At 47.2% G+C, this 24,957-nt stretch overlaps 1 protein-coding gene across 2 annotated transcripts in view; it reads right to left on the minus strand.

The window, feature by feature from the left end:
* NEURL4 (neuralized E3 ubiquitin protein ligase 4) overlaps nucleotides 1–24,957 on the minus strand; it is a 265,245-nt gene that overhangs the window by 197,107 nt on the left and 43,181 nt on the right. For both annotated transcript variants that reach the window (XM_078669741.1, XM_078669742.1), the window contains exon 3: nucleotides 7,411–7,476. In XM_078669741.1, coding sequence (XP_078525867.1) covers nucleotides 7,411–7,476 — 66 coding nt within the window. The remainder of the gene's footprint in view (nucleotides 1–7,410; nucleotides 7,477–24,957) is intronic.

Genomic DNA, 24,957 nt, shown 5'->3' on the forward strand with positions numbered 1-24,957 from the left:
AACAATTCCGGCAGGAGCAAAAGACCTGCCCCTCCCTCGAGGGATTGCGACAGCAAGCGCTCGCCCAGAGCCAAGGAGACACCACCGGGGCCCACTGGGTTTATTGGGACAATGATCTCTTGTACAGCGAACAGAAAATCGCAGAACTGGGGGCCGGGCGAGTGCTGGTGGTGCCCCTCCACTTCAGAGACTTCCTGTTGAACCTAGCCCATGATGTCCCCCTGGCCGGGCACCTGGGCCAAGACAAGACCTACCACCGCCTGGTGACTCACTTTTTTTGGCCCAAAATGAGAAATTACGTATCCAACCATTGCCGGTCCTGCCCGACCTGCCAGGCCAGTGGGAAGAGCGGCCGCAAACTCAAGGCACCCCTACAACCATTCCCCGTGGTGACCACCCCGTTCGAAAGGGTGGGAATAGACATTGTGGGGCCCCTGGACCCCCGAACAGCACAGGGACATCGCTTCATCCTGGTCCTGGTGGATCACGCTACCCGCTATCCTGAGGCGGTCCCCCTTCGTACGATAACAGCCCCAGTAGTGGGTCGAGCCTTGATGGGGATCTTCTCTCGAGTGGGCTTCCCCCGGGAAGTCGTCAGCGACCGGGGTACGAACTTTATTTCAAAGTATATGAAATCCCTCTGGCAGCAGTGCGGAGTCACTTACCGATTCACCACCCCCTATCACCCCCAGGGGAACGGACTGGTCGAGCGGTTCAACCGCACCCTCAAGGGGATGATCATGGGGCTGGAAGAACCCCTACGCCGCCAGTGGGACGTGCTACTACCGTGCCTCCTCTTCGCCTACCGAGAAGTCCCCCAGAAGTCCCTCGGCTTCAGCCCCTTCGAACTCCTGTACGGACACCCCGTTCGCGGGCCTCTCAGCCTAGTGAAGGAGGAATGGGAAATGGCCCCCCTAAAGACCCCTCCGGACGTCTACAAATACCTCCTGACCCTCCGTAATCAGACCCGGAAATTCAGGGAGATCGCTAAAGCCAATCTGGAGGCCAGTCAAGAGGACATGAAGAAGTGGTACGACCAACATGCCTCCTCCATCGAGTTTGAACCGGGTCAGCAGGTATGGGTGATGTCCCCCATCGAACCATGTGCCTTGCAGGACAAATGGACGGGGCCCTTCAAGGTGATCGAGCGCAGGAGCCCCGTCACCTATCTCATCGACCTGGAGTCCCCCCGGAACCCCCTCCGGGTCCTCCACGCCAACCGACTCAAACCCCACTTCGTGCGCTCAGAGCTCAGCCTGCTGATGGCTACCGACAGTGGCGCAGAAGGAGACTCCGAGCCCCTCCCTGACCTACTGAGGACCCGGGAAAGAGATGGTTCGGTGGACGGGGTCCGACTCTCTGAGGCCCTGACCCCAGAGCAGCGTCAAGATTGCCGGGCCCTCCTGCTGCCGTTCGCAAACCTGTTCTCCCTCGCACCCGGAGTCACCTCCTGGTGCCTGCACGACGTGGACACGGGGGACAGTCCTCCTGTCCGACACCGGGCGTACCGAGTACCGGATCGGGTACGTACATGCATCCAAGAAGAAGTCTCCAAGATGCTCGCCCTCGGAGTCATCGAACCTTCGGACAGTCCCTGGGCCAGCCCGGTCGTCCTGGTCCCCAAGGCCGCGGCCCCGGGCACCACCCCTGAACTCCGGTTCTGCATTGACTATCGGGGTCTGAACGCGGTCACCCGAACCGACGCTCACCCTATCCCCCGAGCAGATGAACTAGTCGACCGCATGGGGGCAGCCCGCTACCTAAGCATCTTCGACCTGACAGCGGGCTACTGGCAGATCGGCCTCACCCCCAGAGCCCAAGAACGTTCCGCTTTCTCCACCCCGGATGGGCACTACCATTTCAGAGTGATGCCCTTCGGCATGAAGAACGCTCCAGCCACTTTTCAAAGACTGGTGAACCAGGTATTGGCAGGCCTCGAAGAATTCAGCGCCGCCTACCTGGACGACATCGCGGTATACAGCCGCCACTGGACGGATCACCTCCACCACCTCAGAGAGGTCCTGCAGGCCCTCCAACAGGCCGGCCTCACCATAAAGGCCAGCAAGTGCCAAATCGGCCAGGGGTCCGTGACCTACCTCGGACACCAAGTGGGGAGCGGTCTGGTGGCCCCCCTCCAACTCAAGGTAGCTGCCATTCAGTCCTGGCAACCCCCCGAGACACAAACCGAGGTCCGAGCCTTCCTGGGGCTCACCGGATACTACCGGCGGTTTGTAAGGGACTATGGCAGCATTGTGGGGCCCCTCACGGAGCTCACGTCTAAGAACCACCCAAAAAGAGTCAACTGGACTCCCGACTGTCAAGCAGCCTTCGAGACGCTGAAGGCCGCCATGTGCACCGCTCCTGTGCTCCAGGCCCCCGACTACAGCCGCGAGTTCATCGTGCAGACCGATGCCTCCGACCAGGGTATTGGGGCCGTCCTCTCCCAACTGAACCCCGAGGGAGTGGACCAACCAGTGGCCTTCATCAGCAGACGCCTACTGCCCCGAGAACAGCGCTGGAGCACCATTGAGCGAGAGGCCTTCGCGGTGGTATGGGCCCTCAAAAAGCTCCGGCCGTACCTCTTCGGAACCCATTTCCGGGTACAGACGGACCATCGGCCCCTGCAGTGGCTCATGCAGATGCGGGGGGAGAACCCCAAACTATTGCGATGGTCCATCTCCCTGCAGGGGATGGACTTCACTGTGGAACATCGCCCTGGCCAAGACCACGCCAACGCGGATGGCCTGTCCCGCTTTTTCCGCCTCGACGAGGAAAGTCCCCAAGAAGATGGGTGACTCTCCCCGCCTTCAGCTGGGGGGGACGCATGTTGGACAGGCCACATGAAGGGCTCGCTCCCTCCCCGCAGGACAGGGCCCGGGCCACCGTCAGCACCATTGCCCGGCCCAGCCGCCATCTTGGACACGGCACCACGCGGCCGCGCGGCCTCAGCCCGACCCCAACCCTGGGCCTGGCCAGGCCCCGACATCCCGGCACCACCCTCCACCCAGGAGGTGAACGGCCCACTTGGCAGGTCAATGGGAGTACGAAGTGTCGATGGCTCTCCCCCGCCAGGTGCCGAGCACCCCCAGCCTCCTCGGGCGCTGGCTCCGCCCCCCTGCTGGGTGTCTGGACTCCCTCATCCCGGACCTCCCGACCTCCAAGAGCGAGGGTCCGGACATCAAAGGGCGCCAGACCTATAACTGGGGCAGCCCCAGGACAGGAAGGCAGTTGTATCCTGGAGTCGAGAGACACCGCGACGAACTCATCCTTGACGGACTGTTGGCGCTGCCACAGCCCTGCCTTGTGAACTATCGTCCTGCCTGCTGGCGCTGCCGCGGCCCTCTGTAACCTTCATCCTCGTGGGACCTGCTGGCGCTGCCGCGGCCCGTTGTAACCTTCATCCTCGTTGGGACCTGCTGGCGCTGCCGCGGCCCGTTGCAACCTGCATCCTCGTGGGACCTGCTGGCGCTGCCGCGGCCCGTTGTAACCTCCATCCTCGTGGGACCTGCTGGCGCTGCCGCGACCCGTTGTAACCTTCATCCTCGTTGGGACCTGCTGGCGCTGCCGCGTCCCGTTGCCACCTACGACCTCTTCGGGACCTGCCGGCGCTGCCGCGGTCTGACCCATCTGAACACCGAGCTCGAGGATTGTGAGCTATCACCGTTACACACCCGTACCCGTGGGTACCAAGACTGTCCCGCTACCCCCTTCCCTTACTAGAGACTAGAATTGAGAGGATCATCGTGTCCTGATCGCCTTGTATCGTACCACACTACTACCCGAAGTGCCTATAAAAGGTGTTACCCTAATCTTTGTGTGGTGTCCATCTGTGGGGGGGAAGTTACCTGTCTGTGCGATCACGGTGCTCGGCCGGCCCTCCCGGTCCCCGTCTAACACCTTCTAAAAAGATGGATTGATCAGTAGGGTCATGTTTATCAAAAGATAGCAGGAGCGGAGTATCATCCGCATAGGAGATGGGTATAAAACCCAGCTTACTAAGTAAACCTGTCAAAGGAGCAACATAGATGTTAAATAAAGATGAATTGGGGGAGGGGGGGGTGCACACATACCATAAACTTATAGATGGGTAAAAAATGAATAAGGAGGATGTTTTTCACCTCGGGGTTCTATGTGACATCACAGACAACTTGAGCTTCGCTGTCGTTGTCTATTTAATGCCACTCAGAACCCCTCGGTTAAAAACATGCCTGTTATTTACTATTACCCATCTAGAATTCTACATGGTATGTATGGATCCCACAGAGCGCCACTAGAATGAATAAATGGATTCAAATTCAGTTACCTCCTACTGTGACTTAGGAACAGCTTTTAAAAAAAAGCTATTATTCACCGCTGCTAAGTTATAAAGGAATTCTAGGATGTTCCGACATGATGCTCTGACAGGCCTCTTAGAGCAGTGCCGGAAAGCAGGGAGCACAGGTTCTGTAGGAGAGGTAAAGGGAAGGTGCAGGCAGTGGTGGCGGGTGAGGAGGTGGCAGGAGGACAGGTATTTTTTTAGGACGAGTCAGGGCAGCGCATGCGCTGCTGCGAGGCATGCAGTAGTGGAGTATGGCTTTGAAGCCTAGCCCACTCTCCGCCCACATTTTTAATTGGCTTGTGTCATTGTCCTTTGTAAACACTGGCTTCAGAGTCATTATTAGGCTTGTTAGTCCCTCCTTGTCTGCATTTATCTTCCATAAGAACTGGACCGTTTACTGGTGTTCTTACATGGTCTGCTTTATAAGTCGGTGAGCACTAATTCATTTAATGCTGTTTGGCTATTCCACCCACTACCTCGCAGCACTCCACCTGCTTCTATTTTAATTCTTACTAATGACGGCCCGTTTTAACTATAGCGGACGCGTAGGCAGTGGTGGAGCACGTTGGCCGTGTTACGGGCATCCGGGTCGCCCTGGAGCCGCTTCATTGTCTCTTGGCGCTGGTGCCCAAACCCAAAAAGAGGAATTTGTCCTACAAATTTCTGCAGTTGCTGTTGGTGTTGGCAATGAGGCGGGTGGCTATTAATTGGATGGGGCAGAGGGCCCAGAGCTTTCTCTGTGGCATAGGGATGTCAGAGAGTGGTCCTTGGCGGAGGAAACTCATATGCAGCGCACACGCCGAGATGAGAAACTTCAGGAAGACTTGTTGGCCTGGAGAATGATGTGTGCTGAGGGGTTGCCAGGGGAGGATTCGGATGCCACTAGTGCCAAGTTGTTCACCTCTGAGGGGTATGGATCCGAGGAGGATGTGGCGGGCGGAGGGGTGGGGGGACCTGCTATGGAGTAGTGCTCTGGGCGCGCAATGAAGTTCCCTTTTGCATAACCTTGTGATTTGTCCTGATTCCCAAACGGTTGCTTATAACTGTGATGTCTGCACCCTGTCGGGCCATGAGAAGGCTACCTGGTTCCTATGTACTGTCACGATGCCAAGTATTGGGGGTGATTGTTCCTTGTTCTATGTTAGGTTGTGTTCCTATTGGACAGCTGCTCTATACAGTCGGCTGGGGGTCGGCTCCCTGAACGTCATGGGCGGGGGAATAATTGAAAAACTGCGGATACATGAGATTCGCGGGTACTGAATACAAGCTTATGTTATACCTGTGGCACTTCCAACATTACGCCGCCCGGCCTCCGGGATGTGGGCCAAGGGGCTGTGTATTATCCTGCATGCAGATTTTGGTTTATTCACCTCAGTGTTGCCACCGGTATTTACTGGACTGTGTCTTATATGTTTTCCGCAATAAACACAATTTTCAACAAAAAAACTGTAGCGGACGCATTTTTTTATGTATTTTATCTGTGCGGTCCGCATTTTGCAACCACGCTTACTAATTAATTTTGTTTTACTAGCACCCATGCAGCGCTTTCACATTCATAGAGGCCGCGCCACTTTCTTTACACAAACAACGTCTAAAGAAAGGTATGGGGCCAACATTAAAGAAAACGATTCAAAAAGGGGGGTGGTGATGGACAGAGTATCTGAATTAAGCAGAACACTCCTACCCAGTCAAAAGATCAGGGCTTGATCCATCACCGTTTTTTAGGTCCCCGGTAGCTTGTCTCCTTTCTGGTGAAGAATTGGCTTGGTAGTTTGGTCTGCCCTGTTCCCATGATGCACTGGGCCAGGGACAGACTAATTTGCATATAGCCAGGTTCTGAGCTGGGATGGGGCAGTGAGCTAAATAACGGTGATGGATCAAGCCCTGATCTTTGGACTGGGTAAGAGTGGTCTGCTTAATTCAGACACTCTGTTCATCACCACCCCCTTTTCTGAATCGTTTTTGGCCACTATAGGTGTGGCAGGGTATACTCAGACATGAGTCCCTTGCTCACTGCTCCATCAGGATTCAAGCAAGCCGGGCCGACGAGGCGGAAATGCCAGAAACCGGTCCCCGGTAGCTTGTCTCCATTCTGGTGAAGAATTGGCTTGGTAGTTTGGTCTGCCCTGTTCCCATGATGCACTGGGCCAGGGACAGACTAATTTGCATATAGCCAGGTTCTGAGCTGGGGTGGGGCAGTGAGCTAAATAACGGTGATGGATGAAGCCCTGATCTTTGGACTGGGTAAGAGTGGTCTGCTTAATTCAGACACTCTGTTCATCACCACCCCCTTTTCTGCAACATTAAAGAAAAAGCGCGGAATGGGTGATTTTCCCCCCAAAAAATCATCTGTTTGTCAACTTCACAAACAGATGCTTCTTTTTTGTGAAAACCCCCATGCTGCAGTTTCACTTTAATGGCGGGTACAACCCTTTCTTTAGACACTGCTTGTCAAAAGAAAGGGGCGCTGCCTTCGTGAATGTGAAAGCACCGCATTGGCGCCAGTAAAACAAATATTTGCAATGCAATAGGTCTGCACTTGAGAGTTTAAGCTACTGCATTGCCAATAGCTTAAACTTTCATTAATGTGAGACCTATTTCATTGCAAATGCTTGTTTGAATTTGGGGCAGGGAGGAGAGGGCCAGTTATGTATGGCTCCCTTATTACTTCTCTTCTCTAGTAGTTGCAGGGGCAAATGATTTTGGGAACATACAGAACATAAAATTACAGTTGGGTAAAAAGTGAATATTTTTCAACTTGGGGTTCTGAGTGACATCGTAGGCAACTCAAGATCCGCTATTGTTGTCTATCTGATGACACTATGAACCCCCTGGTAAAACACATACTGGACCTTCACTATTACCCATTTATAATTCTAAATATAGTATGCTACCCACTAGCAGACACTTCTCCTGCTTGTTGCCTAAGGCAAAAAAAGTTTTGCAGAATGAGAATACCAGCTTTGCAGAACCTTTTTATAATAATTTCAGGAGTTTAGGTAACCATGGTTGCATTGGTTGTACAAAATGCTTACAGGCATTGTCTGAAAACACAAGTTGAGGTCAAAATAGGTCAACAATTATTTACTCACCGTTCTCGGACTCCAAACTGTTAGGAAACTTGTCTGGGCGAGACTGGCTGTGAGTAAGTGCAGGCACTGAAAATAACAAGTACAGGAAATATCAGAAGGCTAAATAATGGGAAGACAAAGCCATAAAATGTAATATCTCAGGTTTATCCCTTCAGAATCTCTACATTAAAATACAATTTTCATAGGGGGAAAAAACACACAATAACAAATCTCACAGACAAATTCATACACCAATACACATTGAAGACCAGTAGATGGCAAGTCACACCAACATAATCAAATCCTTAAAACAGGGTTGCATATTAGTACTAGCAGAATACCAGACATATTGCGTATTCTGGCATTTGCTGTATTTCAGCATCTTACTGTAGTCCATAGTCCATCTTAGAGGTTCCATACAAATACCAGACATTTAACGAGGCAAAATATTTACACCCTAAAATGTACTCAATGCCTTTTGGTAGCCTTACAAGGCATTTAACAGAATCAGACGGCCCACTGCTACCTACTGGTGTTAAAACCATCAAGGGGGTATCTTAAAAAAAGTTGACAACTATTTAACGAATTCCGTGGTAGTGTAGCTAATAAGACTGGTCTGCTGTCTCCCTAGTAAAAGAGAAACAGTATGCGTTCTATTCAGCTCTGTACAGACATGCGGCTCGTAAGTTAATGTGGTCATCCAATACCAACTTGAGGGAGTGGAATTCCATGTTGGTGATTGAACCCAAACAGAGTACATAGGTCCTGGCGGCTGCAGCAAAGAATAAACCATGCCAGGCTCCAATCGAAACAATCTACAAATGCCAAAGGGGTTACAACTGTACAGTAAACAACATCCTGAAATGTTGTTATCACTCATCTATCAATCACAAACCTATTGGGTCTTGCATGGGCTATCAATATCGGAAAGAGACTATTTCAAAACCCGGTTTTGTCCACAAACAAGGCTCCACCAGAAGTCCTCCTCTACATACCTCTACAACGCAATCTGAAAATATTAGTCTGCCAGATAACTCATCAACTAGCCTTCCAAGCGGATTGCGTAGATTAGAGATACAATCCATTCAAATGGAAGCCTCTGCCTTCTGGGGTACACTCGCTTCTACACCTCAGGCATAATGACTGTGGAATAATGTTCCAAACTGAAAAACACTACTGTATTCCATGCATTTTCCATTTCTTCTTGTCACAAGTTTACTTCATCCCCTGCTTTTTCATGTTTAACCTGATCCCTAGAAACTGGACAATGTGACACAACAAAGTAATATACTTCTGCCCGCTGGGGTATGCACAAAAGTCTCTCCTGGTGAGCAACCATATTGAGCTCTCTCTTTAGTTGCAGGCAGATTACAAATTCATATGTTCGCGGTTGCCTGCTGGTTACTATAATCCCAAGGCTGCCCATACCAACAACTCTCCTCAATTAGAATAATAAAATGGCAACACGACCTTGTTCCCCAAATGTAAGGCAATGGGCATAAGGCTTGGATGTTAAAGGTATGACATTGTTTCAGCATGAACGTGAAATAGGATCACCCTCAAGTATGCATGTAAATTGGTACAAATCAGATTACATTCGGTACATTCTGCATGTTATGGAGACTCTAGGAGATCAGGGTGGTTAGCCACCTGGCACTTGCAATTATTCCGCTCAAAACACAGGGTTTGGATCTCCCAGGTAAGGAGCTGTTCACTTAACTCCACGGGAACAGCTATTTTTGGCAAGGTAAATGGCACACTGAACGAAGGAGCCTACAACACAGCAGTGCCTGGAAATGTCCCTTGGAAGTTAGCACATTGGCCTTCTTCCTGAAAATGAACCCAAACAAGAACAGAACAGACGCCTACTTCTACATTCACCCAACCCTCACCACTCATCACAAAAAGGCTCAAATAACTATCCTAGCACCTTGTGTTTGAAAGAGAAGGAGAGCGAACTAAACCCCTAAGCGTTCCAGGAGACCTGCCGGTCCTCAACTCTGCCCCCAGTGACCTGAGCAGTCCCGTGAAAACTTCCGCCCTGCTGCTGCATCCAGGCTGAGCCCTCCTGCCGCCGCACCGCAATTACACCAGCGGCCGCAGTAGAGAGAAACTCGCCTTCCCAGGGGGCCGTGTCAGCGCGCATTGGAGCGCGTCACCATCAAGCGCCAGGCGGCGCTACAAAACGGGGTCACGTCCGCAACGCGGGACGCCCGGACGAAGCCCGGACAAAGGGCAGGCCGTCGGTGGCCGTCCGAGGACGCAGAGGTCGGGTTGGGTCCACTGCCCTAACATCTCAGTCAGCGAAACAAGTAGGACATTGTTTTTTACTTACTCTGTCCTACTGTGTACCTTGGGAGTAATAGTGACATTTACTGTGGGCCACTGAGATTCACAAGTAATTATATCTAACTGCTGAAATTTAACAACTTGTAATATGTCCACGAGAGGCAGCAGAAGTAAGACCGCCGCAGGAGCAGCGGCAGTCCTAGGGCCAATAGACAGTTTTATAACTAGAACACATGACGCCATTGACCTTAGCATCTCATTGTTACAGCGAAGAGTATCCCATGACTTGAGCATTGCCAAACGCTCCTCTTTAGGAAGCATTCAATTTGCTGCCACTCCCGCCAAATCTAATACAACTAACTCAGTCACCATCCAGGAAACCCAAAATGACCCTCACACACTAACAAACGAGGTTGATCTTTCAGTGTCAGATACCTCTACCAACTGTGATTTGAGCACTGACCTAGAGAGATCCCCAGCCCTTAACGTGGCCTCAACACCTGAAATTGTGGATGATACACAAGTGAACGAATCAACTCACATACATGGGGGAGCGATTCCGAAACCAACTAAGCAATTGACTTTAGCTGTCCCTCGGGCCTCAAAGAAGCACCAACGTGTGAGACAGCAGAAAAGTAAGGAGGCATCCAACGAAACACATCAACTCCCGGGGATCTCAGATATAAATGTAGGGGAGGAACATAGGGACAAGTATGAAACTACCATAGGCAGCGATCAGCTGATCGAGCGAATTGGGGACCTACTAAGTATATACTTGTCACCAGTCGAAACTAGGCTTGCCCGACTGGGAAAAAAAATTGAAGAGCTAATATCCCTAAACACAAAACCTGCACCGACTGTGCCCCAAAATATTACTGTACCTCAAAACCTTAAACCAAATAGCAGCAAAGTAACTATCCCCCAATCAAAACCTATTCCTGGTCCAGCAACTATCCCGAAACAGAACCCTCCTAGCAATAACTTAACAGCTGTAAATAAACCCCCATTACCTAACAGTTCTTCTTTCACTCCCACAACGAACATTCAATCAGCCACTAATGAGCCAGGGAACTCTCACGTACCACCCCAAAAAGGATCACAGGTATCCACGCAACCTAATCACATGGCCGCAAAGATCCAGCAGCCGCAGACATCGTATGAACAACCATATAGGTCACGACAGATCCCTACACGCATTACCCTCCCCCCTGAATGTGGAGCCTACGTAATTGTATTGGTAAACGTACCGACACTAAAACGAGAACAGAGTGAAACTACATCGTCCCTGAAAAACAAAATACTACATTGGTTAAGTTTGAACTGTAACTTTCCTATAGAATGCGTTGGGGAAATCTCTCATACCCAAAGAGTAGGCTGGATAGGCCCCTTACGGAAAAAATTCGAGGGGGATTGTGTAGTGATTACCTTCAGAAACCCTCAGTGGGCCGAAAAAACACTAGCTAAGGCCCCTTCACCTTCTACATGGGAATTCAACACAACCCTTCTCCCATTGGGCTACTTTTACAGGCATCTACTAAATACAAATAACAATATTTTCCCTATCCCCTTGAATTCGTTCCCAAAAGGGTCCTTTCCCCCCCGACTCTTATCTTCCCACACCCTTCCAGAACTCCAAGTTTCTTTATCCAACAGGCTCGGTCCAGTGGCACCAGAGTCAAACACTCATTCCTCCTGCCACACATCCTTATCTCTCTGAAACCTCTTACCAAGAGAATGGAGATAATCGATGGAGCCAAGCGGCCTTGCCACTAGCTACTCCTTATAATATTCCGATTTATAATAGGTTTAATGCTCTTTCTGGCTTAGATGTTAATGATTGACTCCCCAGCTTACATTCTAATAGGGAACCTCCACAACCCTCCAACACAGAGATGACCTTACCATCTACAACATGGATTATCTCTGAAAAAAAGGCAACCCAGCTTATTCCAATCCCTGATACAGTTAACTGTCTAATAACAAAACATCACAAGACAGATGCTTTGGTGAATGTAACATCGGCTCCTGTTACCCTGGAACTTGAAGATCTGATATCCGATATAAGCAATCCAGCTGATCCCATTCCAAATACTTCGCAGATCTATTTTACATTTTGGAATATTGCAGGTCTTTCCGCAAAAAAGACAAACCCTGGTTTCCTGAGTCAGATCAATTTGAGCGGTTGTATCTGCCTCCAGGAGACTTGGGCTATAGGGCCAATACATATGGTGGGCTTTAAAACTTTCTGGTCACCTGCAAATAAATCAATCTCTGGTAGAAACAGTGGAGGCTTAGTCACCTACATTACAAACACCCTTCCTTTGGATGAGGTACTCCCCTTAAGACTAGATGTGAATTTCCAGATCATAGTACTAAAGGTTACTAAACAAAGACTTTACTTAATTGTGAACTTTTATAATAATCTTTCTCAGGCTGACATGACTGCCCTTCTCCCAGAGATCTCGGCAATATTACAAGAACAACGTATAAAATACATCAAACAGTCATGTACGATAATCTGGGGAGGAGATTTTAATCTTCACCTATGTAGCAACAGCAACAATAATAAGTGTGGTATCAGTAATGAGGCCGACATAAACCTTACGCACTTTGCACACTCTAATGTGGGAGAAACAATGACTGAAGTCATGGCTGAACTAGAGCTAAGTTTTGCTAATGAAATAAAGACTCCATCTGGTCCTTTTCAGCCCACATTCAATGGAAGAGGTCTAATAAGCCTAATTGACTTTATATTAATCTCAACACCCACAGGATGTACCATAGAAGAATTTGAGGTCCTTAAAAATCCTTTAAGTGACCACTTTCCAATTACCATGGGTCTTGCTGAAATAAAAACAAAAAAATCATATGATGTCATGACTGCTTTAAACCAAAGTGAGCTAGCACTAGGCTCCTTGAACGGTTATACACTGAAGTGGGGTAGTATCGATAAGGAAATAACTAGAAAAATAGTCACATATAATCAAGCTGACATCACAAACTGTCTGGACCCTACTACACAACCAAGTGAAGTCATAAAGAGCTTCCTGGTAATCTCAAAAAGTATTCAAAAAGAACTAACCAGGACGCATAAACAAAAGCTTCACTCAAAAAAAGGTTGGTTTAATACAGCATGTACAAAAGCATCCACACGCTTAAAGGAAGCCTTAAACAGAGACTACATGGACAGAGTAGAAATCAGTAGACTCAGAAAGGAGTACACGGTTGCCCTAAACAACAGGAAAAAAGAAATAAAAACTGAACTATGGTTACGTCTTACCCAAAGTTCGGAACTAAAAGACAGCACCACGTTCTGGCAGGTAGTTCGCTCCCCATTTTTAACAGACAAAGACAATTCTCCTTCTATTGACGTCGCCATAACTGAACAAGAATGGGTCAGACACTTCACAAAAGTCTTTTCAAAAGACCTGACAGAAGACACAGATCAACCTGAACCTTTGTCACACACCATTTATCCAATAAATCTTCAGCTTTCTCACGAAGAGGTTCAAAAAGCCTTAAAATTCTCAAAAACAGCCAAAGCCCCTGGCCCGGACGGCGTTTCCGTTGATATTTTTAAACACCTCCCAGATTTATGGACTCCCTTATTAACCAACGTCCTGAACGCCACTACTGAAGTGGGCCTTTTAGATTCTTGGAGAACATCGACGTTGGTACCAATATTCAAAAAAGGAGATCGAAACAGTCCATCATGTTATAGGCCGATCTCCCTCTTGGACTCGCTAGGAAAAATGGCAGGACGAATACTCCTTGAGCGACTCCAGGACTGGGCCACCGACCACAGTATTATTTCAGACCTACAATACGGTTTCTGGGAGGGGCTAGGAACAGTCGATCAGGCCCTACATCTGTCCCTATTGGCGGGCAAATACGTGGAAGCTAAAGGCTCTTCTCTTCATATGGTATACGTAGATCTCTCCGCAGCGTTTGATTGCGTGGCACACTCAACGTTGTGGAGTATCATTTTGAAGATGGGAGTTCCCACTCCAATAGCGGACTTTCTTCGAGAATTGTACACAGGCACTACAGGAAGGGTAAGATTCGGGGTGAGAGGTGAGCTCACGGACACTTTCAGGGTGGAAAAGGGGGTCAGGCAGGGGTGTGTACTGGCCCCCTTTTTATTCACCCTTTACACTAATGGCTTGGAGGCTGCTATGCTTCAAGGCAGTAAAGACCTTCCTTTGATAGCTCGTCGGCAGATACCAGCTCTCCTATATGCCGACGATGATGTTATTCTAGCAAGAACACCAAATGAATTACAGCTGGCCCTGAATAGATACTGTACCTTCATGGCAAGCCTGAATCTGAAACTAAACGTAAAAAAAACTTATACAATGCACGTGGGGAAGAAAAGAAACGCAAAAAACAGGAAACTGCTTGTACAGGGCGAACAACTGGATAGGACTACAACCTATCCCTATTTAGGGATCATCATTGATGAAAAATTTAAATGGAACCCAGCTATCAACGCAAGGAAACTTTCATTTCTTCGAGAGACATCTTCGTTAAAAACCTTCTCACAAAGACTGGGGCAGCGACCACTCAAAGAACTGCTGCAAATATATAACTCAAAATGCATAAGTACGGCAACATATGGGGCGGGGATATGGGGCTTCGTAAATGTGGATTCAATACAAAAAATTGAGAACTCCTTTCTGAGATACCTGTTGGCGGTACCAAAAAGTTGCTCCACTTATGTCTGCCACACAGAGCTGGGCATTGACTATATAACAGATACCATAAAATTGCAACCAATAATGTTGTGGCGCAGAATATGGGTCACTGAGCAGTGCAAACTGACTAGGGCGATTATCCAAGACATCTTAACGCTGGATCATTGTAAGAAAATCAAATGGGTGTCCTATGTTAAAGCGTTATTAACAGATCTAGGCTACAGGAAGTATTTTGACCATCCGTTACTGATAAAAGAAATCTCAAAAAAGAACTTAAAAAGAGAGTGCCTTGCACACCTGCGTCAACTACGATTACTATCCGAGATCCATAAACCATCTGTCCAACACTCCTTACTAGTGCAGACTGTGCTTATTGCTGAACCCTATTTGAACTTCAAACTAACACAGTATGAAAAAATGCTGCTCACTCGCTTCAGACTTGATTTGTTTCATTTACTGGTTGCATTTCCAAAGCAAAATGTCTGGACATCTACATTTTCTATGTGCCCTTGTGATCTACTGTCCCCTCAAACAACGATACATACAATGTTATTCTGTACGTTTTTTATTGAACCCCGCAAACGCTGGATACTGCCCATCTTGAAATTCCGGGGCCTTCGACAGTGCCGCCCTGCATATCTGGCACTCCAGTATCTTGAAAACGAAAATTATGCCAAAGCGATCGTACTTTTTCTCAAATTCTGTATACGTCATCGTACAAACCTTTGAGTACGAACTACACTGCGGATTTGCACAAATGAAAGAATCTTAGAAAACAGGAAAACTGTATGTTATTATAAGATTGAAAAACTTATACAAATTGAGATGCTCCTGCTCTTCTTAATCGTTTTTTTTTAACAAATGTATTTTTAACTCTTTTTAAATTTTTATAATTCTTGTAATTTGCTTATTGTGAACTTTTATGGTGTTTTTCTTAAAACTACCGAATAAAGTTATAAAAAAAAAAAAAACAACTATCCTCCTTATTGGTTTCCGAACGATTCAGGTTGTGCAAGTCCGACCGACCAATTACAATGCATCCGGATGCTTCCAGACACAATTCAGTTGGACTCCCATTTTCAATGGGAGCCCGTGTTCCGAAAGAGAACACAGGCTCCCAATGAAGAAAGGGGTGGCTGTGGAAAATCGTTCACACTGTGGCAGGCACCCCGTGGTGCCTGCCACATTGTGCATGGTTGGAAAGGGGGGTTCTTTGGGGACCCACACAGGCCCAATTCGGAAGGACCCAGTGGAAGGGGGGCCTGGTACGGGCCCCCAAGACAGATTCAGACAGCCATTTCGGGCAGATTGAATCAGAACAGCTGTCCAAATACCTTTAGGAACAGATTCAGACAACCCTAATGGCTTCGAGGCATCGTAATCGGTAGTTGGGAACTGTGTACGATTCGGTCGGAAACAAGGGTTCCTAATCAGATTCAGAGCCCTTCCAAATGGCATCGTAATCCACCCTTTAGTGTGATGTGTGAATAAGCACTACAATCCTACTGTAAGATGCTCTGTCAGACTCGATGTCCCAGTGTTGCATTACTGTGATATAAGCTGCAACTAGGGCGTGGAGTACTTTATTCTTAGGCACACGAGTAGTGAAGGACTTAATAAATAAACAAGCATTTGCAATGCAATAGATCTCGCATTTGCGAGAGTTTAAGCCATTGGCATTGTAAATGACAATGCCTTTTATTTATCTATTTTGCTACTTAACACATAGATAAAAGGCATTGTCATTTACAATGCCAATAGCTCAAACTCTTGTAAATGCGAGACCTATTCAAAGAAGCGCCCACCATTGTCCCGGGGTGCTCGGAAAGTGAAGGCGTGCATGGTGCGCAGAATGTTGCAGGAAAGCTGGTTGTGCCTGCAGTAAGAGAAACTCATTAAAGAAAATAGTGCTTACAGACTAAAACAGATATACCGTGTAAGAACCAAAGTAAAAGAGCCAGTGCTCGTGGGACGTTACAAATGAAGACAAGGCGGGACTAAGGTGGGAACAACAAGCCTTTTAACGAATCAGAATCCTGCATTTTCAAAAGGCAATGACACAAGCCAATGACAAATATAGGCAGAGGGTAGACAGGGCTTCTATTCTATACACCAACACTGCATGGCGCAGAGCAGCTCATGCGCTGCCCAGGCTCGACCTAAAAACGGGGAGTTCACATTTCTTTCCGCATAAAGGAGGATCGCCAAATAGCATGTTTTGCTTTGTACACAGATCGATGCAGGGGGTGCATTAATGTACTGAGCTAGCTATAAAACTAGCTACTAATGCATTTGCCTAATTCCACTTATTTAATTTATTCCTGATTTCACAACGTCTCGTGTTACAGCAGCTCATGTGACAGGCATGTCACCTTTCTTGTTATTGGATACAAAGATGTGCTGCCTGCTGAAGTTTAAAGTTTAAGTATTCGCAGCGGCTCTAATCTAGTCTGTTACCTCTTTTTACTTCGAATAAATGTGATCACCTTCACAGGGGCACAGCTTAGAGATGACTTAAATGTGAAGACATGCAAGTGAGGTCAGTAACCAGGAGCGTGAGTGAAAGAGGGCAGGCAATTTATATTGTGGCTGCATATTTTTAGTCCTGCTTTTTTTTAGCCTGGTTTTTGGTTTTCAAACTCTGATCACCCTATCAAAGCGTCTTCTTCTTCAATAGCAAGTGTGCCATGAGCCACAATGTAGATGGAAAATGGGACATTTATGACTAGTTTAAAAAAAACTGAATTGGGATGACGTACCGGTTACAACAATTTTGTTCTGCCCACCCAGCCTTAAAGATTTCCTTAGCAGCATTAACATTTTGGTTTTCAGCAAAATCTACAAGAGCCATCCATGTGAGTAAGTAGGCGCCCATTCTTGACAAATTTGGGCCCCACCCGCCACCGAGACACGATTTGTGTGTAAAAAAAAAAAACCACAATCTCCCGCTGCCTCCTTTCGGGGTTCTAATGTATGCAAACTGCAAATATAAGGTTACTTGCCTGCTTCTTTAGAAACTGTGTTTTTTAAGACATTCAGAGAGGGCAGGTGTAACCACAGCGGGTGGGCACGGTCAAGCCTGCTGCAGTTTCTGAGCGGCACTTAACAGGAAGGCAGGTCCACTGATTTTCGGAGCAAACCGTTTTCTGAAGCAGTGACCTTGCCATGCCAAGAGCACAAAGTGTGCGCGGTGCAGACATGCATCATGAGAACACTGAAGGTGGTGCGGCCCAGCAGAGTGCACGAAGATGAAACTGCACCCTGCAAACCGGAATCTAACGCGCCTCAGACGTGACCGCTCGGAAGCAATGAGCAGTTGTTTCTTCTCTGGGACTCTGAGCACTTTACACAATGTAATCGCACAGAAACAGGTGCACGCTGGGCGAGTGCAGACCTTCACAATATGCCCACGGTGTCTCAGCCACACACCAGTCTAAATGCGCAGGCAACCTCGCCATGCTTTTAAAGGAAAACGCTAGGCAGAAGTAAAACAATCACTATCAATCCGTATGGAGGGGGGAATGAGGCCTAACTGCCAAAGCGGTCGAGCGCGAAGCTGTGGAACCGTGTGGAGTCTCGGCAATGACGCTCAAAATGCTGTGATTCTGGGCAAATCACTTATTATCCCCTGCCTAACAAAACAAGCATTTGCAATGCAATAGGTCTCGCATTTACACGAGTTTAACCTATTGGAATTGTAAATGACAATGCGTATTTATGTATGTTTATTAAACCAAAACCTAAATAAAAGGCATTGTCATTTACAATGCCAAGAGCTCAGGCTCGCGTAAATGCGAGACCTTGTTGCATTGCAAATGCTTGTTATACCTTGTAACACGTCAGGGAAAATACATCACCTTAATGGTACCAATTTAACACCCAAATGCAGCAATAAGCAATGGAGAGGTGGCCAGTCAACATTTGTGAAGGGCCTTCTGGTGCACAGGAACATGTTGCCATGTTTTTTAGTAACTGTTAATCCGTTTAAGGTACAAACAGTCTTTGTGTTAAAATCTGCGGATTATGCAGAAGGTAATGGAGTATGCGGCAAATGTGGCAAACCAATAATTATGCGAAAAAAATGCGCAGCCGCATAATCGCATATTTCGATACTGCCCACTGTAAATACTGCATCCTGCCATTAGCTCCAAAAATAATAGAGCATTGGAAACCGAGCCCTGAGACACCCAACTCGATTGAACCAGTGTGTGTCTGCATTGAAAGCACCGGCTCGTTCATGTTCCTCTCAGCCCACTTAAAATCATGCCAGACACAGGCCAAATGTTGTCATACATAAACCTATGTGCATATACATCAAAAACTCCCCTTCAAATAAGCGAAGTCAGGCCAGCGATTGTTCCGTTATTGCACTGCGTTAGGTATAAAAAAAAATTGGAAGTTTGCTGGTAAAAGAGAAATTGATTTCCCTCTTGTGATAAACAAAACACTAAGTTAAAATGTAAGTCTTTTTCATCAGCAAGGCCAACATAAAGTAATAACCGCATTCCAGGCCAATCAGAAAAATAAACAAGGAGTATTACCATTTCCGTTAAAGGTCTTTGCCAAACCAGAAGCCCCGTTGTGTGGAGGGCGACATGGGCAATCACAATTAACCTCAAGGAGTAGTTTGCGTGTTTTCCTGACAGCCATCAACAACGGGTGGTTTGGGGGCGGGGAGGAGATGAGAAGTTGCGTTCGTTCTGGAACCAGACACTAAGAACAGTTAAAAAAGCATGCCCAATGCATCTGTACTTTGTGTGACAGGTCGTGGCCTCTTGCTTGGAAGAGTTGCCTGGTTCAGGCCTGTCCCGATGGCCCCTTACTCTTTTGTTAGTGTTTACTAGGACTCGCTTGGACTCAGACAACAGTCCCCAGGAGAAGTAACACAGCACCACACTTAGGGAGAAACCAGATAGAGACTGCTTGCCAAGTGCACACCTTGTTTCGCTTTAGATGTCGGAGAAGTGGTAGCCAGAAGAAGAAATGTTGTCAACTTCACAAATAGAATGACGGGTGGGAGGGAGGCGTCGCACTGGGAGATTAAAGTGTGAAAAAAGCACAGGAAACACAGCGGTGGGTGGGAGGTAGCATTGTGAGCAGAGTCAACGGAAATAAAAAACTGACCTTGGGCGGCGGCGTGCCCTTGTTTCACTCGTTGCCCTGCCAAATGGCCCACTCATGCAGGTGGCCCTTCTCCAGGGCACCATTGAAGAGCACGCAGAGCTCAATGTTACTCTGGAAGTAGCCGCGGGCCAGCACCACCAGGTAGACCAGCATGTGGTTCAACTGGCCACCTGCTCACCCAGTCGGTGTAGAAGCTATGCCGTTGAGCCGGTGCAGGAAGTTGTCGGCATCGTTGCTTCCTATGCAGGCAGCGTGCAAAAGTGAAAGCGCAGTGGGAGCGCGCGAGACGCCGAGAGCGTGCACATCTGCTGTCCGGCCTCAAGCGGACATCGCCAGAGAAGAGACGGCGTGAACGTGCACATCGGCTGTCTGGGCAGGTGCACATCTCATGTCCCCCTTCGGCAATCAAGTAGACGACAATAGATCTCACCAAGGCGAGCAGCGCATGCCCCGAGTAGCTAGATGAGACCTAATGAACGAGTCCGTCTGGAACGCAACTCCGCGCTCTGATAGCCTACGGGTCGAGTTTGCGCTATATAAAACAAACCAAAAAAAGAGGTTACAAAAGAAAAGATGTGTTAGACCGTGAACATTATTTCACTGGAAAATGAATAATCCAAACGATGGAGCTTTACGCTGCTTGGCTGTACAAACTTAGGGACAGAACATCTCTTAAGAACAGGATAGGATTTGCACCGTGTATTCGAGAGGGACGGAAGATCAACTGAACGCAAATGTATGAACCTCAAGAAAAAGTCTCATCCGCTATAAGTACAGGTACCTCTAAACAGTTGCACGTGTAGCTCCACTGCCAACTCTGAATGTCCAAGGTTGACCAGAAATCTAGTTATGGCCGTTTCTGAACACTTACACAGGCACACGCCACACACACGTTAACAGCACGGCCAGCCATTCTGCCACTTCTGCCGCATACCAGCCATGCTATGAAGGAGGCGCTGCAACTGCAGTCCTGAGCGCCGCAGCTCGCTCCCACGGCAAAATGCTGTGGGAGATATTTTTCAGCATGACTGTGTGCTCTGTGAAACAATGGCCGCCAATGCATTAAAAAATGTATACCTAAAAACATTCAATTTCTCTCTTGTATTCTCCATAAGTATCACTCCAATTCTAATGTTTATTTCGTCCACATGTACCCACTTTTCTTCTCGAGGAATATTGGTTTTGAATTGGAGTCTTCTATAACCCTTTAGTTGTGGGTGTCGCTAAATGGCAGACGCCCACTGTGGGGCCCGTTGGGCATTGCAGCGCCCATCCAACGAGGAGCTGCCTGATGATGAAGCATGACACCCCTTGGGGTGTGTGAAGGCTCTTGCTCCTGAAGGATCAGATACCCTGATCTGAGACCTTAGGTGCTCCCGAACTTCTCCCCAAACAGTTACCTCTTACCTTAAGGGATCTATACAAATTAGTATTTGCTAAATTCAGATTTTTGTCTCCTTTTCAGAAATGTATAGCTTTCCGGAATTACCCATGGGTTTCAGACCTGTTTCCGCTCCAAATTGGAAGTAAGTTGAAAGTACAAAGATTTGGGGAACAATTAACAAAACTGTAGCTATACAGCTCTGCAGGTTTCTAAAAACTGGGATGATGGCGATTTTAGCACAGCAAACCATTTGTGGATGCCATTTTTAGTAAACTAACCAGACATTGCTGAGCAATACTTTTTCTCCCAAAACCTAAACTTTTGTTATACTTTGGCTATTTTCTTGGTTCCCTCAATTGGAGTTGATAAACACAGGTTATTTTTAGAAGCCTAATTATGCAAAATTTGGCATGGATGAACAGTAAGAGGTTAAACTTCACTCCTCAAAGGTTGGCAAAGTATGTAAAATCAAACTATTTTTTATTTGCTTCTTTAAAACTTTTGCTGAGGACCACGGTTCTTTCATGCATTGACTTCTGCTCTTCACTCAATGATAGTCTTCCTAAACACCTGCTTTTACCCATTAAAAATATTACGAATTTTTGTGTACATCTTACAGTGACTACTCTGGCTCTGCAGTTCCAACCATGCTTTCTCTCCATTGTTTACAATAGTCTTCATTCTCTGGCTTCACTACATATGTACTATTTAAACTTTGTTTACTCCTGCCTTATCTTGTTGTTCTGGTTCCCAAGCGGGTATCTGCGTTCTAGGATCTCTTTGTGCAGCTTCACATTTAGAGTCACTCATACTTCTGGCACCTGAATTAGAGAAAGAAATTCGGGCTCCAACATACTACATCGCCTCCTTTCTTTAAAGTAAAGTCTCAAGCTCCGCTTTGTATTCAAAGTTGATCAAGTGTAAGCTTATTTGAACTCAAAGTTCTTTTATACTTAATCTATAGACTTACTATTCTGTAAAGGTCTGTGTGTAAAAGTGCTGCAATAAATAAATACTGAACTTGGTATTTTTGTGATCCACTGGTTAGAAGGAGCTCACGCAGTACCCTCTCCATGACAGTTGGATACTTCATAGACACTACAAACCAGGTCAACACTTTCTGGATTTCTACAGAAGTTTGAAAGATGAGGTGCCCCCACACTGAAGGCCAATGTCAAGACCAGTCTGTGGCCTTTACCTTTTAATGACTGGATACTCAGTAGGCACAGACCCTTAAGCATTGACAATTGGCCCGTACACTCTTTCCTAGACCACCTCTGAAAGTCTTGGAAGCTGCTGAAAGTGGTAGGAGGTCAAAGACAAAAATAAAACAAGAAAGAAAGGAACAAATTACCTCAGGCAGCAAAGACTGCAGGAGTGTTTTTGTTTACTCCAGACAGGTACTCTAAGGGGAAAGGGAACCAGGTTAAAGTGCCGATTTACAGCCTTCTATCATTGACAGAGTCTTGACTAACCGTGTTTTAGTACAAATCTTGTGGGCGAGTTAGATATGGAAAGCCTTAAAGATTAGAAATCCACCATGGCCAAAAATGTTTTCAACAAACTATCCTTTACACAGGATAACCTACTGCAGGAAATGTTTCAGAATGTATGTGCCCAAGTGCTACCAGTAAAAGCAAATCACAATCCAAGCTTACCTTATTCAAATTCCTTATTGTTAACAGGCAAGTAGAAACCCGAGGGCAGCTCACAGAACCAGAGTTATTGATATTTGCTTTATTCGATTGTCTCCAAAGCCCATGTACTGAGGGATTTAAAGGATTAACCCGTCCCCCAACAGCACTAAGAAGTCAAAGTGACAATCTTTGAGCAGAATTGCTGGACTTTATACCTGCAATTGTAGATCAAATTGAAATTGCAAGCCGCATAGCTGGTGTATATACATGTTTTGCCCTTCTGTCTCTCACCTTCATACTGACAGTGGTGTCTCTTATACCCAATGCTTAAAACCCCCTAAACCCAGTTGCGGTCATCCATTGCTGTACTTTGTTACTGTAAAGGGCTTTAAACATATACTAAAAGATTAAACACATAATGACTATGACCTCAAACCCGCTGACCAAAACTAAACTGATAAGCAAGAGAGAACTTGGTAGAAGAGGCAGCCTATGGATAAACAAGCATTGAAAATGCAATAGGTCTCGCAATAGAAGAGTTTAACTTTTTTCGTTTTGCAAATGGATGAGTGGCGTTGCGTGGATGAGTGGCGTTGCGTGGATGAGTGGCGTTGCGTGGATGAGTGGCGTTACGTGGATGAGTGGCGTGTGAGAGTGGCGTTGCGTGTGTGCCCCCTGTTCCTGCCTGTGTGAGATGCGCCCCCTGTTGTTCCTGTCTGTGAGATGCTCCCTCTGTTGCTCCTGTCTGTGTGAGAAGCATCCTCTGTTCCTGTCTGTGTGAGATGTGGCCCCTGTTCCTGTCTGTGTGAGATGCGCGCTCTGTTGTACCTGTATGTAAGAAGCGCCCACTGTTGGTCCTGTCAAGTGTGGGAATGAGTGAGAGAAAAGAGAGCAAGAGGAAAAAGAATAAAGGTGATAGAGAGTGAATGAAGGGGAGTCAAAGAGAGAGAGAAATAAGGGGAGATAGAATAAATGAAGGGAAGGGAAGGGAAGGGAAGGGAAGGAGAGAGAGAGAGAGAGAGAGAGAGAGAGAGAGAAAATGAAGGGAAGGGAAGGGAAGGAGAGAGAGAGAGAGAGAGAGAGAGAGAAACAAAAAACACAAGTGATAAAAAAAAGTAAGCCATGCACGAGTGATTAACGAATGCTGATATTTTTAAGCCCACAGCACATGTTACTTTGCCTAATGGGAGAATATAAGAAATTGACAGAGTGCGCAAACCACAGAGTTAATGGCCAATAAAAATAAATCCAAGAGCGAGCCGTGCACGAGTGAATAAGTACTGCTGATATTTTTAAGCACACATCTAATGGTACTTTGCCCAGTGGTAGAATAAAAAACAAATTGACAGAGTTTGCAAACCACAGTGTCAATGGGCAATAAGAAAGCAGGAGCAAAACTCCGAACTGTACTCTATTACCTGTCAGCCTCCTAAACACGATGTTTTGTGCGCAAATGATTCTGGAGGGATGTATGGTAATTAGCATTTCCTGTTCACGGCTGGGGCAAAAATTCCTTTAGATGATCGATTCTTGCTATACACATTTTCTTCTCATTTAATACCTTAAAAAAAAGAGAGAGAAGTCCACTGTGTCGTAGCCCATCACCCCCGAAAAAATGAACAGCAAACAATAACTACCAGATGGGAGAATTAATATATTCGTCCAGGCCACAAGCAGCAAGGAATCCAGGAGCCTGAGCTGAGTGTGCACCACGTATGTTCCTCGCTTGCATCACCCACCAGAAGGATTTCACAAGTGCTGCAAAACCAGTAGGCATAGAAACAAATGGAGAGGGAGGGGGTGGGCTGCCTACTGATGCGTGTGGCAAGAGATGGAGAGTGAGAGCAATTAGGGGGGAGGAGAAGTGAGGCCAGAGCGAGGCTGATGCCTTTGATGATGGAATGCGAGCTCCCAGAAGCTGTGCCAATGGAATTAACGTCTAGACTAATGGTACATTAGTACAACTGTAACAAGCGCTATTTAAAATGGAATTCTTTTTAATAAGGCAGAGTTATGTACGTAGCACATACATAATGTTTAGCAACTATTCTGTCTGCATCAAGAACGGATGGTGGGGCAGACGTAACGTAGAGTTACTTGTGCATGTGCTTAAACTGGTGGTTTCTTTTATCCTCTCCTGATTTGTCAAAAGTAACCTGAAGCAGCTGACAACTCCCTGCGGCGCTGTCAGAGGAAATGCAGTCGCATCACATACCGGCGAACAGTCTGTGTACTTAGCAGGCAGTGTTGTGGGAGGAGTTGCAGAGGTGGGTGATGGTGCGGCGCTAGGCTAACTGTAGTGGCTAGAAGAACAAGCTGCGAACAAAGCATCCGAAAGCAGCCTAAAGGGGAGAAAGGAGGGGTGAGTGTAAGCCGAGGTCACACGGCGGGCAGGGGAGGGGGCGGAGCGGGGAGAGCGAGAGCGGCATGTGGGTGTGAA

Source organism: Lissotriton helveticus, chromosome 12, assembly GCF_964261635.1.
Source record: "Lissotriton helveticus chromosome 12, aLisHel1.1, whole genome shotgun sequence".
In the NCBI taxonomy this organism is placed as follows: Eukaryota; Metazoa; Chordata; class Amphibia; order Caudata; family Salamandridae; genus Lissotriton; species Lissotriton helveticus.